The sequence below is a fragment of the Oncorhynchus mykiss genome, chromosome 3 (assembly GCF_013265735.2).
Source record: "Oncorhynchus mykiss isolate Arlee chromosome 3, USDA_OmykA_1.1, whole genome shotgun sequence".
Taxonomy (NCBI): domain Eukaryota; kingdom Metazoa; phylum Chordata; class Actinopteri; order Salmoniformes; family Salmonidae; genus Oncorhynchus; species Oncorhynchus mykiss.
The window spans coordinates 7,084,548-7,100,155 of NC_048567.1; the positions used below are offsets into that span (position 1 = coordinate 7,084,548).

General features: G+C 48.0%; 1 protein-coding gene across 4 annotated transcripts; it reads left to right on the plus strand.

Moving 5' to 3' along the window:
- The first annotated feature begins 58 nt into the window (after window positions 1–58).
- On the plus strand, window positions 59–14,358 carry LOC110508380 (zinc finger protein 687a). Of its 4 annotated transcripts, none has more exons than XR_002471298.2 (11): window positions 59–279; window positions 1,153–3,280; window positions 3,837–4,092; window positions 5,912–6,153; window positions 6,297–6,481; window positions 7,736–7,912; window positions 10,555–10,717; window positions 10,868–11,128; window positions 11,278–11,631; window positions 11,722–11,834; window positions 12,005–12,023. XR_002471298.2 is itself a non-coding variant. In XM_021588881.2 (11 exons), the coding sequence occupies exons 2-11, from the start codon at window positions 1,169–1,171 to the stop codon at window positions 12,868–12,870; spliced, it is 4,272 nt and encodes a 1,423-aa protein (XP_021444556.2). In that variant the 5' UTR covers window positions 60–279; window positions 1,153–1,168; the 3' UTR covers window positions 12,871–14,358. The 4 variants fall into 4 exon arrangements, 3 of the variants coding, with proteins under 3 accessions (XP_021444556.2, XP_036823223.1, XP_036823220.1); XM_021588881.2 differs by lacking the exon at window positions 11,278–11,631 and adding an exon at window positions 12,202–14,358 and having other exon boundaries at window positions 60–279; window positions 12,005–12,098; XM_036967328.1 differs by lacking the exons at window positions 59–279; window positions 11,278–11,631 and adding exons at window positions 384–561; window positions 12,202–14,358 and having other exon boundaries at window positions 12,005–12,098.
- Window positions 14,359–15,608: the final 1,250 nt, after the last annotated feature.

A 15,608-nucleotide genomic window follows, 5' to 3' on the forward strand; every position in this document is an offset into this window, starting at 1 on the left:
ACAAAAGCATGCCCTTGGCTTTGGAGGACATTGTGCCATAAAGGTTATTTGATTGTACCACTGCCATGTTCAGGAAATTATAGCCAACACTCGCAAGAACAAGGCATTACAATATAACACGTATGTACGTCAGGAGTGTGGGGAAACAGCTGGCAAATTGCATACACATCAGCTTCCAAAGTTGACACGTTATGAACCTGGCAGGACCTATCTCCCCCGTCGTTTCTGGTGACGAACAACTCATGCGTCAAAAAGGAAAGTCGGGAACCGAAGAGCCAGGTAAACAAACCACATTTCCTTCACATTTAAAACTAGATATACATTTCTGCTTGTCACATATACCAGTATAAACAACTTATTCAAATGAATGCCCTTAAATAATTTCCAATTGTAAGGTTTAAATACCTGAAAAGCAGGCGTTAAAAGGCTTCCTTGCGTTGACGACGTAGAAAATTCTAGCTAGCTAAGTAATGTTAGCTACGCTAGCTGGTCGGAGCAATGCTAGAAGGGAACGTAACTAGCTGGTCGGAGCAATGCTAGAAGGGAACGTAACTAGTTAGTGTATGTGTGCTGAGGTGGTTGACAGCTCAGTGTCGTAACTAGCTACATAGCTAAATGCACATTCTGCCTGATAACGATAAAATATCCACATTTTGTGTTCTCGCAAACTCAGCGAGAATGGCTAGCTAGCTAGTACAGCTGCACTACATGAAGCATGTGCAACAAGGGTGGAAAACGCTGTCTGAAAACTAGGCCTAGCTATCGGTATTGCTAGCTGCCTTTGCTGTACTAACTTGCTAATTTTAGCTCAGTAGCCAGTTCACACGAGGGCAGTAGGGGAACTTAAACTTTCAAATAAGTTTCTAACTTCCAAATAAAGTGGTTGCTTCTAACTGCTAACTCATTCAACAAGTTTGCCAGGTTTGAGGTTTATTGGGTTCTAGTAATTAACTTACATAGCTGCCTGAAATATAGGCTATTCAACATTGCAATTTAACATTATGATGATTACGACATTACGTTCAAAACAGGAAGTCACATCTACGTTTGTCATGAATTATTCAAGATTCATAGTATTCGGTCCTGCCTCAGGCTTTGGTTGGGTTGGGGACAACCATGTTTATTTCTCACTCCTGTGTGTCCGTTCTGCAGGTTTTGTAATCCGGGAATGGGGGACATGAAAACCCCAGATTTCGACGACTTGTTGGCAGCCTTCGACATTCCAGACATCGATGCCAAAGAGGCCATCCAGTCTGCACCGGAAGAGGGTGGGGAGGGGTCAGGGAAGGTCGGGGGAAGCGTGTCGGGGGCCAGGGGTCCCTCACCAAGACCTTCCAGCCCCACTGACTCCCCTCCCAACTCCCAAAGTGAGCCTCCAGTGGTCAGTGTGATTGTTAAGAACAGGGTGAGGCCTGACTCCTATGAAGAGACTGAGGGGTCAGATGAAGAGGATGGGGACAGCCCTGGGGGCAGTGGGACAGACCCTGAGGTGGAGACTGGGACGGGAGTCAAAGGGGGCCTGCTGAATTCACAACTGGCTCCTAGGATGCCTGGTCTGGTCTCCTCAGAACCTCTTCTCCAGAATGGGTTTGAGGGGTCCACAGTCACGCTGGAGCCCAGTGTGAGAGGCCAGGGGCTGGGCCAGGCATTGGGTCAGGCCAATGGGGAACTCTGGTCAACCTGCTCCCCTCCCACTGCAAGTGAAGGAGGGGGCAGCATTGGAGGCGCAGGGGGGTCGGCCTGCACAACCAAACATACAGTTAATATTCTCAACAGACGGAAACCTCTCTCCTCTCATACCTCTGCTGGTCCTATAACCTCCACATCCTCCTCATCATCATCGTCGTCCTCACTCTCTATCAACCCACACCTCTCTTCTCCCTCCATCCTGAGTGAGGACACTCTGTGCCCTCCCGGGCCTCTTTCCTCCCCCCCTCCCTCCAACGGAAGCCTGAGAGTGGGGGTGAGGCGCATCATGGACTCGGATGAGGACGACTCTGAACCGGATTTGGGAAGCCCGCTAGTGATTCAAGAGAGCCCAGATTCTCCCATGTGCTCCCCTCCCAAATTTCCACGCAGACACCGCCAAGTGTCCTCTTCAGAGCTGTTCAGCTCCCCAACTCCCCCCTCCCCTCCTCTCCTCTCTTGCCCTCCTCCTCTCTCCTCCAAACCCCCTCCCTCCATCTCTCAGACATCCTCCAGCTCTAAACCGCCCCCTCCAGATGAAGTACCCTCCACCCCCAGGTCTCCCTCCCCTCCTCCTGCCCAGGCCCGTCAGTCCTGGCTGGCTGCCGCCCTCAGTAACCCCAGACCCATCTCTAGCCCAGTGATGGAGGAAAGAAACCCGGAACATGTGATCGAGGAGAGGGATTCACCAGAGAGCCCCCCGCCTGACCAGACAGGTTCTGCTATGTCCACTTTGTCCAAGAGGAGCTCCAGCCCGGCACCAACCTCAGCATCAACTCAACAGGGGGCTAGAGAGGGAGAGGAGCCCATGGCGAGTGAGCCTAGCCTGGAGTGCAGATCAGACAACAGTGAGAAGATGGAGGTTGTGGATGGAAGACAAACAGGAGACACAGAGACGGCTCCGGCCAATTCTACGACAACATCAACAGCCCCCGTTCGCCCACTCAAAGTCCGAATCAAAACAGTCAAGACCCCGACAGGCAGCATCACCAGGACAGTGACGCGAGTAGCATCCAAAGGAGCAGGGGGGACCCCCTCAAAAGGCGCAGATGGCTCCAAACCCTCCCCGGGGGGTCGTAAGGTCCTCAGCCGGTCCAAGAGGGTGGCATCTCAGCAGCCTCCGCAGCAGAAGTCAAAGGGTGGCAGCCTCCTGCCTGTGTCTACACTCCAGGATGCAAGTACTGCCATGTTGATGGCCGCCAGCAAGGCCCAAAACAAGATGGCCGCCGACAGCAACAAGCCCAAAGTGTCGGCTACGGCTGTCAGCATCACCAAGTCAGCAGCCCTCCCCTCTGTCTCTTCCGCCTCTTCCTCTTCCCCCAGATTCAGTCCAGGGGGGGCTGGCGTGCGCAGCCTGGGCCAGAAGACCCTGAATGGGGGTGTGTCTGTGTCCCCCTCCCCCCTCCTCACCCCTCAGGGGGGCAGTAGACCAGCCTCCATAGTGAACAGTACAGGAGCCATTATCTCCAGGAGCCAGTCCAGTCTGGTGGAGGCCTTCAACAAGATCCTCAACAGCAAGAACCTGCTGCCCAGCTACAGACCAGACCTCTGTACACCACTACCACCGGAGTGGGACCTGCCTCTGCCTGCACAGGTAACAGACCTAGGTTGAATATCAGGGGTATTCAACTCTTACACCACGAGGTCCGAAGCCTGCTGCTTTTCTGTTCTACCTGATAATGAATTGCACCCACCTGGTGTCCCAGGTCTAAATCGGTCCCTGATTAGATGGGAACAATGAAAAAACAGTGGAACTGGCTTTGAGGTCCAGAGTTGAGTTTGATGGGTCTATATCAGCATGGATTCAATATTGCACTAGTAGTGGTTGGGGTAAAAGCAGACGTCCAATTTCTGTTAGACCTTGTGTTCAGTAGACCAATAAATCGCTCTTGTTGATGTTGTGTATTTTTTATGGTCACACACCAGATAGGTGCAGTGAAATGTGTTGTTTTACAGGGTCCGCCATAGTACTACGGCACCCCTGGAGCAAATTAGGGTTAAGTACCTTGCTCAAGGGCACATATTAATCCCCAAAGGGGAAATTTGATTGCGCCAGCCAATACATACAAGACCAATGAATATGCATTGTATCTAGAGACTTGTCATCGACATAGGTATTGTATTCATGTTGTTCTTCCTTTGCGTCGCAGGGCTACCGCTGTCTGGAGTGTGGCGATGCGTTTGCCCTGGAGCGCAGCCTGGCCCGCCACTATGACCGGCGGTCCCTGAGGATTGAGGTGACTTGTAACCACTGTGCCAAGCGGCTGGCATTCTTCAACAAGTGCAGCCTGCTGCTCCACGCCAGGGAACACAAGGAGAGGGGACTGGTCATGCAGTGTTCCCACCTGGTCATGAGACCTGTCAGTGTAGAGCAGATGATAGGCCAACAGGACACCACTCCCATCGGTGAGAGAGACTGTGTGCTATTACCTTCATTTCTCACCTAGGACTGTATACATACAGTGCATTCGGAAAGTATTCAGACCCCTTGACATATTCTACTTTTGTTTACAGCCTTATTCTATAATGAATTAAATCGTTTTTCCCCCTCAATCTACACACACTACCCCATAATGACAAAGTAAAATCAGGTTTTTAGAAATGTTTGCAAATGTATAAAAAAGAAAATAATGAAATATCACATTTACATAACTATTCAGACCCTTTACTTTGCCGAAGCACCTTTGGCAGCGATTACAGCCTTGAGTCTTGGGTATGCCACTACAAGCTTGGCACACCTGTATTTGGGGAGCTTCTCCCATTCTTCTCTGCAGATCCTCTCAAGCTCTGTCAGGTTGGGTGGGGAGTGTTGCTGCACAGCTATTTTCAGGTCTCTCCAGAGCTGTTCAATTGGCTTCAAGTCCAGGTTCTGGCAGGGCCACTTAAGGACATTCAGAGACTTGTCCCAAAGCCACTCCTGCATTGTCATGGCTGGGTGCTTAGTGTTGTTGTCCTGTTGGAAGGTGAACCTTCGCCCCAGTCTGAGGTCCTGAGCGCCCTGGAGCAGGTTTTCGACAAGGAGATCAATGTACTTTTCTCTGTTCATCTTTCCCTCGATCCTGACTAAGCTCCCAGTCCCTGCCACTGGAAAACATCCCCACAGCATGAGGCTGCCACCACCGTGCTTCACCATAGGGATGGTGCCAGGTTTCCGTCAGACATGACGCTTGGCATTCATGGTCTGAAAGTCCTTTAGGTGCCTTTTGGCAAACTCCAAGTTGGCTGTCATGTGTCTTTTACTGAGGAGTGCCTCTTACTTCCGTCTGGCCACTCTACAATAAAGGCCTGATTGGTGGATTGCCTCAGAGATGGTTGTCCTTCTGGAAGGTTCTCCAATCTCCACAAAGGAACTCTGGAGCTCTGTCAGAGTGACCATCTTGTTCTCCATCACTTCCCTAACCAAGACCCTACTCCCCCGATTGCTCAGTTTGGCTGGGTGGCTTGGTGGTTCCAAACTTCTTCCATTTAAGAATGATGGCCACTGTTCATTTTTTGGTACCCTTCCCCAGATCTGTGCCTCAACACAATCCTCTCTCTGAGCTTTACGGACAATTCCTTCGATCTCATGGCTTTTGCTCTGACATGCACTGTCAACTGTGGGACCTTATATAGACAGGTGTGTGCCTTTCCAAATCATGTCCAATCAATTTAATATACCGCAGGTGGACTCCAATCAAGTTGTAGAAAGATCTCAAGGATGATCATTGGAAACAGGATGCACCTGAGTTCAATTTGGAGTCTGATAGCAAAGGGTCTGAATACTTATGTAAATAAGGTCTTTCTGTTTTAATTTTTTTTATACATTTGCAATTATTTCTAAAAACCCTTTTTTCACCTCATCATTATGGGGTATTGTGTGTAGATTGATGAGGAGAAAAAAATGTAATCAATTTTAGAATAAGGCCATAACGTAATAATGTGGGAAAAGACAAGGGGTCTGAATACTTTCCGAATGCACTGTAAAGGATCTCAGAGTAGCAGTGCTGATCTAGGATCAGATTTGACTTCGAGATCATAATGAATATTATATAAACGGGGGGACCTGATCATAGATCAGTACTCCTACTCTGAGACGCTTTATGAATACTAGTGCAGCGCTGTTTATCAGTACCTATCTACCCCACCTCTCTCTTTACCTCTCACTCTTTTTTCCCTCTTTACCTTTCACTCCCCTTCCCCTATATTCCCCTATCTATCTCCCCGTCTCTCTCTATGCCTCCTTCAGGCATGCTCTCTCCCTCCCTCTCCACCTCCTCTGTCCCAGCGTCCTCTGCTCCGGCTGTGACTTCAGCCATGACCCCGACAACCCTGAGCCCCGCCCCCCAGCTGCAGCAGCCAATCATCAGTAAGAAGGCGACAGAGCCGGTGCTGTACACCAATAACAAGTGTCCTGAGTGTAAGGTGCAGTTCTGCAGCAAGGCTGAGGTAGCTGCCCACTTCCAAGAGGTCAAACCAGCCCTTAACACTGTGAGTAGAGCAGTGTGTGTGTTCAAAAATCCACAGAACTTTTTCAGTCTAGACACTGTATGTAATAGCTTGTTTCATGGCTTTAGGAGTACCTGCCTTACTGACCTGTGCACCCTCCTTTTCCCATCTCTCTCTCCCGCCAGTCCTGTACGGAGTGTTCTCCTCCCATGCTCCTTCCTAACGGCTGCAGTGCCTCTGCTCACGCTCGCATCCACAACCCCCGCCCCCCCTATGTCTGCCCAGAGTGTGGGGGTGTGGCCAAGCAGCCAGCCTTTCAATCCCATTTGGAGGAGGCCTGTCTCCATTTCACACGACGCATCGGATACAGGTGACTTTTCAACCCTTCACTCCCTCTGTGGTTGAAACAAACCTAGTTACTCCCGTAGACGCTGATCTAGGATCAGATTACCTTACCACCAAATAGGGCTGTAGCGGTCGTGAAATTTTGCAAAAGTCTGCCGGTCTCAAGGAAATTGACGTAAACATGTGCACCATTGGAACATCAATATATAAAAAAGTATAATAAATCTATGTAATGTACACCACAATAAATTGATTATTTATTTTAGTCAGGTCTAAAACATTTTGATATGAAGAAAATGTATTTCAGAAGAATAAAATTTGAGTTGGGCTACTGTAGGCCTATGCTATCTGGCTATGCTCCATGCTGTAGGCTTGTTAATTTGGCATTTAGCTGACAATATATGCCTTTTATTTTATATGATAGATAGAGCCCTGGGTACCAGGCCATTAGGACCTGATGGAGGGACAGTAGAGCCCTGGGTACCAGGCCATTAGGACCTGATGGAGGGACAGTAGAGCCCTGAGTACCAGGCCATTAGGACCTGATGGGAGGGACAATAGAGCCCTGAGTACAAGGCCATTAGGACCTGATGGAGGGACAGTAGAGCCCTGGGTACCAGGCCATTAGGACCTGATGGAGGAACAGTAGAGCCCTGGGTACCAGGCCATTAGGACCTGATGGAGGGACAGTAGAGCCCTGGGTACCAGGCCATTAGGACCTGATGGAGGGACAGTAGAGCCCTGGGTACCAGGCCATTAGGACCTGATGGAGGGACAGTGGATCCCTGAGTACCAGGCCATTAGGACCTGATGGAGGGACTAGATCCCTGAGTACCAGGCCATTAGGACCTGATGGAGGGACAGTAGATCCCTGAGTACCAGGCCATTAGGACCTGGTGGAGGGACAGTAGATCCCTGAGTACCAGGCCATTAGGACCTGATGGAGGGACAGTAGAGCCCTGAGTACCAGGCCATTAGGACCTGATGGAGGGACTGTAGATCCCTGAGTACCAGGCCATTAGGACCTGGTGGTAGTTAGCGACTTGAGTACTCTTATGCACATGTCCAGAGTGCATAAGAGGAGATTACCATGACTCAACAATTACGTGGAATTTTACTGTGGTCATGACTCGTGACTGCCAGTGTGTCGGTAATATGGTCACCGCAACAGCCCTACCACCAACCCATGCTTTAACCATTCGGAGGATGGAGAAATATCTGACACTGAATCCGTGTTTAGGGACAACATCAACAATTATATGTATTTCTCTGTCTGCAGGTGTTCTAGTTGTCAGGTGGTGTTCGGAGGGTTAAACTCGGTCAAGTCCCATATCCAGACGGCCCACTGTGAGGTGTTCCATAAGTGTCCCAGCTGCCCGATGGCCTTCAAGTCCTCCCCCAGCGCCCAGAGCCACATCAACACCCAGCACCCCACACTCACTGGAGGACAAGCCAAGTATGTACACACACACTGGTTGTGTTCTCAGATTTATTTATTTTTTAATTTCACCTTTATTTAACCAGGTAGGCCAGTTGAGAACAAGTTCTCATTTACAACTGCGACCTGGCCAAGATAAAGCAAAGAGTTACACATGGAATAAACAGAGTCAATAACACAATAGAAAAAAAGTCTATATACAGTGTGTGCAAATGGCGTAAGTAGGAAAGGCAATAAATAGGCCATTGTAGCGAAGTAATTACAATTTAGCAGATTAACACTGGAGTGATAGATGAGCAGATGATGATGTGCAAGTAGAAATACTGGTGTGCAAAAAAAGTAAATAAAAACAATATGGGGATGAGGTGTGTTGTTGGATGGGCTATTTACAGGTGGGCTGTGTATAGCTGCAGCAATTGGTATGCTGCTCAGATAGCTGATGCTTCAAGTTAGTGAGGGAGATATGTCTCCAACTTCAGCAAATTTTGCAATTCGTTCCAGCCATTGGCAGCAGAGAACTGGAAGGAAAGGCAGCCAACGGAGGTGTTGGCTTTGGGGGTGACCAGTGAAATATACCTGCTGGAGCGCATGCTACGGGTGGGTGTTATGGTGATCAGTGAGCTGAGATAAGGCGGAGCTTTACCTAGCAAAGACTTATAGATGACCTGGAGCCAGTGGGTCTGGCGACTAATATGTAGCGAGGGCCAGCTGACGAGAGCATACAGGTCGCAGTGGTGGGTGGTATATCAGGCTTTGGTGACAAAATGGATGGCACTGTGATAGACTGCATGCAGTTTGCTGAGTAGTGTGTTGGAGGCTATTTTGTAAACGACATCGCCGAAGTCAAGGATCGTCAGTTTTACGAGAGTATGTTTGGGAAGGAGAGTTGACAGTCTAGCCAGAAACCTAGGTATTTGTAGTTGAGAACAAGTATTTGACACACTGCCGATTTTCCAGGTTTTCCTACTTACAAAGCATGTAGAGGTCTGTAATTTTTATCATATGTACACTTCAACTGTGCGAGACGGAATCTAAAACAAAAATCCAGAAAATCACTTTGTATGATTTTTAAGTAATGAATTTGCATTTTATTGCATGACATAAGTATTTGATCACCTACCAACCAGTAAGACTTCCGGCTCTCAAAGGCCTGTTAGTTTTTCTTTTTCTTTCCCTCCTGTTCTCCACTCATTACCTGTTTGAACTTGTTACCTGTATAAAAGACACCTGTCCACACACTCAATCAAACAGACTTCAACCTCTCCACAATGGCCAAGACCAGATTGCTATGTAAGGACATCAGGGATAAAATTGTAGACCTGCACAAGGCTGGGATGGGCTACAGGACAATAGGCAAACTGCTTGGTGAGAAGGCAACAACTGTTGGTGCAATTATTAGAAAATGGAAGAAGTTCAAGATGATGGTCAATCACCCTCGGTCTGGGGCTCCATGCAAGTTCTCACCTCACGGGGCATCAATGATCATGAGGAAGATTAGGGATCAGCCCAGAACTACACGGCAGGACCTGGTCAATGACCTGAAGAGAGCTGGGACCACAGTCTCAAAGAAAACCATTAGTAACACACAACGCCGTCATGGATTAAAATCCTGCAGCGCACGCAAGATCCCCCTGCTCAAGCCAGCGCATGTCCAGGCCCGTCTGAAGTGTACCAATGACCATCTGGATGATCCAGAGGAGCAATGGGAGAAGGTCATGTGGTCTGATGAGACAAAAATAGAGCTTTTTGGTCTAAACTCCACTCGTGTTTGGAGGAAGAAGAAGGATGAGTACAACCCCAAGAACACCATCCCAACCGTGAAGCATGGAGGTGGAATCATTCTTTGGGGGATGCTTTTCTGCAAAGGGGACAGGACGACTGCACCGTATTGAGGGGAGGATGGATGGGGCCATGTATCGCGAGATCTTGGCCAACAACCTTCTCTCAGTAAGAGCATTGAAAATGGGTTGTGGCTGGGTCTTCCAGCATGACAATGACCCGAAACGCACAGCCAGGGCAACTAAGGAGTGGCTCCGTAAGAAGCATCTCAAGGTCCTGGAGTGACCTAGCCAGTCTCCAGACCTGAACCCAATAGAAATTCTTTGGAGGGAGCTGGAAGTCCGTATTGCCCAGCGACAGCCCCGAAACCTGAAGGATCTGGAGAAGGTCTGTATGGAGGAGTGGGCCAAAATCTGCAGTGTGTGCAAACCTGGTCAAGAACTACAATTACGTATGATCTCTGTAATGGCAAACAAAGGTTTCTGTACCAAATATTCGGTTCTGCTTTTCTGATGTATCAAATACTTATGTCATGCAATAAAATGCAAATTAATTACTTTAAAATCATACAATGTGATTTTCTGGATTTTTGTTTTAGATTCCGTGTCTCACAGTTGAAGTGTACCTATGATAAAAATTACAGACCTCTACATGCTTTGTAAGTAGGAAACACTGCCGATTTTGCAGGTTATCAAATACTTGTTCTCCCCACTGTATTCTAAGTCAGAACCGTCCAGAGTAGTGATGCTAGGTGGGCGGGTGCGGGCAGCAATCGGTTGAAGAGCATGCATTTAGTTTTACTAGCGTTTAAGAGCAGTTGGAGGCCACGGAAGGAGTGTTGTATGGCATTGAAACTTATACCCTTCACTCTTTCCTTACAGGATGATCTACAAGTGTGTGATGTGTGACACGGTATTTACCCAGAAGCCACTGCTGTACGTCCACTTTGACACCCACCTAGTCAAGCAGAAGGTGCACGTGTTCAAGTGTCCTGAGTGCCCCAAGCTCTACGCGCAGAGAAGTTCCATGCTGGAGCACATCAAGGTACATCTATGGGTTCCCCTCTCACACAGTCCTTCTCCAGACTGGGTTTGGGTCAGTCAGTTCTGTCGATATGAAATGTAGCTTAACTTTCCTCCATCTCCCTATCTGCTGTGTTCCTTTCTCTATTCTCCTTCCCCTTCCCTCGCTCAGACTACTCACAGAGGCCCTGCGGTCAAACAGGAAGTTCCCGTTGCCATGGCGCCCTCTCCTGCCCCTCCCCCCCGGGTGCGGAGCTCGGTGAAGACGGAGAGCTCTGACGGAGAGGAGTGGGGAAGGGAGGAAGAGGAGGAGGAGGAAGAGAAGGATGGAGAGACCAATAAGACAAGCCCAGGGTGGAGCTGTGCTCCCTGCCACGCCCGCTACGCTGACAGAGAGGACTACATTACCCATATGGCCGAGCAGCATGGCAAGGTCAGGAACACAGACTGCACATAGACTACACATAAAGACAGTTAAATGTTTCATGCAGTAGTGATATACTGTTTGATGTGCAGTACAGTAGATTGATTCTGAATCGGTTCTAACTGATCAGTGATCCATTGTATCTTCTGACCCTCTAGGTCAGGCCTACTCTACTGCCGGCCCACGGGCCCAGTCCTGCCCAAAATTAACCCCTAACCGGCCCTTAAATGAATCACCTAATCACCACAGGCCCAATCCTCACTTGAGAAAAGTTATGCTTAATACGTCACTTACGTTCTTCCATCAAAATACGATCAGTTTATTTATGCTCAACTTTGAGCTCCCCAGGTGTTTCTCAAATTGGGATTGGTCCTGATCATATAGGTTATAAAGTCATATCATGTATATCTAAAGTTCTGGAGCACAGTCACCTCTCACATGAAGTGGAGGGATCCAGGAAAGTTTGCCCTCTTTTTTTTCTTTGAAGAACAGATTTTCAGCCGTTTTTCTCAGTAAGCATCATTGTCTTTAGTAGCCTTTCTGTTTTTAAACTAGGGGAGCTGAGGGGACTGTTCACTGTAAGGTGCCTGTGTTTTGTGTAGATCCTGAAGAAGTTCCCGTGTAGTCTGTGTGAGAACTCCTTCTCCTCCACGTCCAGCCTCAGACGCCACATCAGAGTCAAACACAAGGGCATCAAACGAGCCTTCCACTGCCGGTGAGTATGCACACTACACCCTAACCCCTACATACCCTACCCCCACGTCAGAGTCTAAATGAGTCACCCACTAAGTATGCACACTACACGCTAACCCCTATACTACCCTACAACAGCTGTATCTCACCTTAACCCCTACACTAAAACCTAACGTGTGTTTGTGTGTGTAGGTTGTGTGGTGAGGGTAAGAGGACGTTCAGCAGTAGACTGGTGTTGGAGAGACATGTCCAGCTGAGACACGGCATGTCAGCTCTGGACACAAAGGTACAGTTCCACTTTCTCTCACAACTACCGACTGCAGCCTTTATGTAGGAAGACCGGTTATTAATGCTAAATGTCATTAACTCTAATTCTCTATGTCTGTCAGCGAGGGAGGGGTGCAGAAGGGGCCGACAGTTCCTCGGAGCAGGACGGAGGCTCCAACCCTCCGTTCACTGTTTCAGCTGAGGAAGACGGAGGAGGAGGGTTGAAGACTGAGGAGGAAGAGGACGATTTGACCGAAGGCATCATCCCTGCTAAGAGACCTCGCGTCACCTCCTCGGCCCCCCCTCACCAGCCAGAGTCTGGGTTCCACTGTACTCCGTGTGGCTTCACCACCGAGGACCGCGCCGTCTTCCTGGACCACATCCCCCAGCACCGCTCCGAGGCCCTGGGGGGAGGAGTCAGCCTGCAGTGTCTACAGTGTGGAGCCTGCTTTGCCTCCGCCCCCTCCCTCTCCCGCCACCGCTTCATCAGCCACAGGGTTCGAGACACGCCCCCTGACAACCACAGCCGTCATGGCCATAACGACCGCTCCCTGACATCCTCGCCCGGCAATGGCGGTAACCACGGTGACGGGAGTCCCAGAGGGGGCTCCCTTCCGGGGTCTCCCTCTTCCTCGTCTCACCCCCCCACACCGCTGGGGGAGGACGGGGAGGGCAGGGTGGGGTGTAAGGTGTGTGGGAAACGCTTTGAGAAGGTTTCGGATCTGAACACACACTTCAGGACTCACGGCATGGCCTTCATCACTGCACGCAAGACAGACAAACCTGTCTAAGAGAGAGGGAGTGGAAGGAGGAGAGAAAGATAATATTTTGGAGGGAAGGAGGGTGAGGGAGTACTATAAACTGCAGATATTTTAGTAAGAGAGAGGAGATATGGGAAGGAAAGCTCTTCACTGTAAGCTGTTCTTCAGCAGTGTGTTCCTGTCATTACTTATCCAACACACAAGCACATTGTGATAACAGTTGTTTTCATTCAATGCTTATTTAATTTTCTGTCACATTTGTCATATGGCAGCCATAACCTGTGTGTGTGTTTGTCTGACTGATTCTGGACGCAGTACCTCAGGTGCTGTACCCGTCTAAACTGAGGTAGTATTAACATCTGGAGGCTGCTGAGGGGAGGACGGCTCATAATAATGGCTGGAACGGAACAAATGGAAAGGCATCAAACACATGGTTTCCATGTGTTTGATGTAGTTAATACCATTCCACTGATTCCACTCCAGCCATTACCACGAGCCCATCCTCCCCAATTAAGGTGCCACCAACCTCCTTTGGTTGTAAATGACTTATGAAACGCATTATTACAGGTTATATTACCAAATAACACTTCCATTCAGAAGTGTACTTTTTAAAATGGAGACAGTTAACCACCAGTCAGTCTACAGCTGAGTTCTATTAGGTTTCTGTTGTCTGTCATCAACAGGGAATGTGACTGGTGTTGGAAGAGACTAGTCAACATGGGGGTGTGATTTGCTTATTGATTTGAATGTTTGTTTTCTATGGTTCATCCAAGCACAGAATCTCACAGTGGATTGGTGACAGCCACCACTGGTCTTTCTCTGTGTAGAGCCCGTCCCAGTTCTCATTCTCACTATTGCATTGATTTTCTTGTAGTTTTGTTCATAGGCTTTGATTTAAGGGTTTGTGTATGTGCGGGTATTTGTTTTGTCTGTTGAATGTTCTCCATTCTCATCCCCGTCCGTCTAGCCATATAGTATGATCAGGGATGAGATTGGCTCCACAGAGACGTCAGGCAGAGTATTCCTGTTGATCCGGCCTCGTAACATCAGGAAACATCCCATCTCAAGATGCCCCTCTATAACCTGGAGGGGTTGGGTTGGACCCTTCCATTACTAAAGTGTGGTTGTACTTGACCACAACTGAACCATAACCATGTAAATATGAGTACTAGACATATATGATATGGATATGGATGGAGTGATAGTGAAACTCCTGGTGTAGGAGTGGAGGTGTGAAGGGTTGAGGACAGTGATTGTATGCTAAAGAAAAGCATGTAAGGCGTGTTGAACTACAGTAAAAAAAAAAAAGATATTAAGTTAAAAAAGTTAGTCACCCAATCAGCGGTGTTAACTGTTCTCTTCTACTCTTTTGATAAAGGTATTGTGTGCGTGTCTCCAGCTAGAGTTTCTTCAGTCTTCAGAGATTACAATGTTAACACACAGCCCTCTTTCCCCCTGTAACCCAATTCTATGTTTTCTTTCTTGCGTAGAGCATTTCTAATAAAATACCCAGAGAAAGTGATTATTATATTCTGAGTCTTATTTGAGCTTCTGTCAGTTGTAACAATCCATAGAGTAAGTGATAGTAGGTTCATAATCTTTATTATTAAGTTAGTCTTCCACTTCCAATTTTATCAGCACCCATAATCCTCGTTTTATGATCCCAACTCTCAGAAAACAAACAACACCGACTCACACATCATTACATGTTCCAGCATTGTCCTACTAGAAGAGACCCCCCATTGCAACAAAGATATAAAAAGATAAGATCTTTATATTTGTTAAAGAAATATGTAAGTGCTTTTACATTGTCACAGGTATCTGCTTTGATGTGCTCAAGGCCTGCTCTGGCTTAATCTAGATTATTATTATTTTTTTAAAGAAGCAGGATATAAAGTTATATTTGTTACTGTTAAATGTGTTAAAATATGCCATATTATCAACAATCTCTCTTCTTGTTCAACACATGCATGAGTAGTTCCATATGTCATGCGTGTCTATTGGATGTGTAGTTTCACTACAGGACAAACCCCAGCAGTAGGAACAAGGGCCGCATAAAGACTCCAACTCCCAGAGTTCCCAGCATAGATGCTCCTGGTGGAGGAAAAAAATACATTATACCACTGACCTTCTCTCTCCTGCCTATACATCTTTATTTCAGTTTCTTCCTCATAGTCTAATCAACTATTTCTCTTACCTGACCACAGGAGCATTCCTTTATCTCTACCCATCTCCATCTCTCACTCATGTTGTGTTCATAACATCTCGTAAATTTGTAATTACCAGCATATGACTGGGAAATATCCACTTGTCAATAATAGGGCGGCAGGTAGCCTATTGGTTAGAGCGTTGGGCCAGTAACCGAAAGGTTGCTGGATCGAATCCCCGAGCTAACAAGGTCGTTCTGCCCCTGAACCCACTGTTCTCCGGTAGGCCGTCATTGTAAATGAGAATTTGTTCTTAACTGACTTAGCTAAATAAAAAATCTGTGAGCTCAGTTGTTTGCCATTAGCCAATCGGCATTCTCAACTAGTTCAAAGCACTAGAACGCTTTACAAGTAGTATTTTCTGAGTTTCCCACTTGTTATGAGTGCAGAATTCATCTCTTCCTCTCCCAGTCCCCTCTCTCCTACTCACCTGAGAGTTGGGGCAGGTTTCTGAGTGGGTTTGTAGTCGGTTCTGTGCGGTCATAGGCCACTCGGTCATAGGCCACACCCAGAGCATTGCCAAGAGCGGCCCGTTGTGCCACCCCCAGCACTGCCCACTGT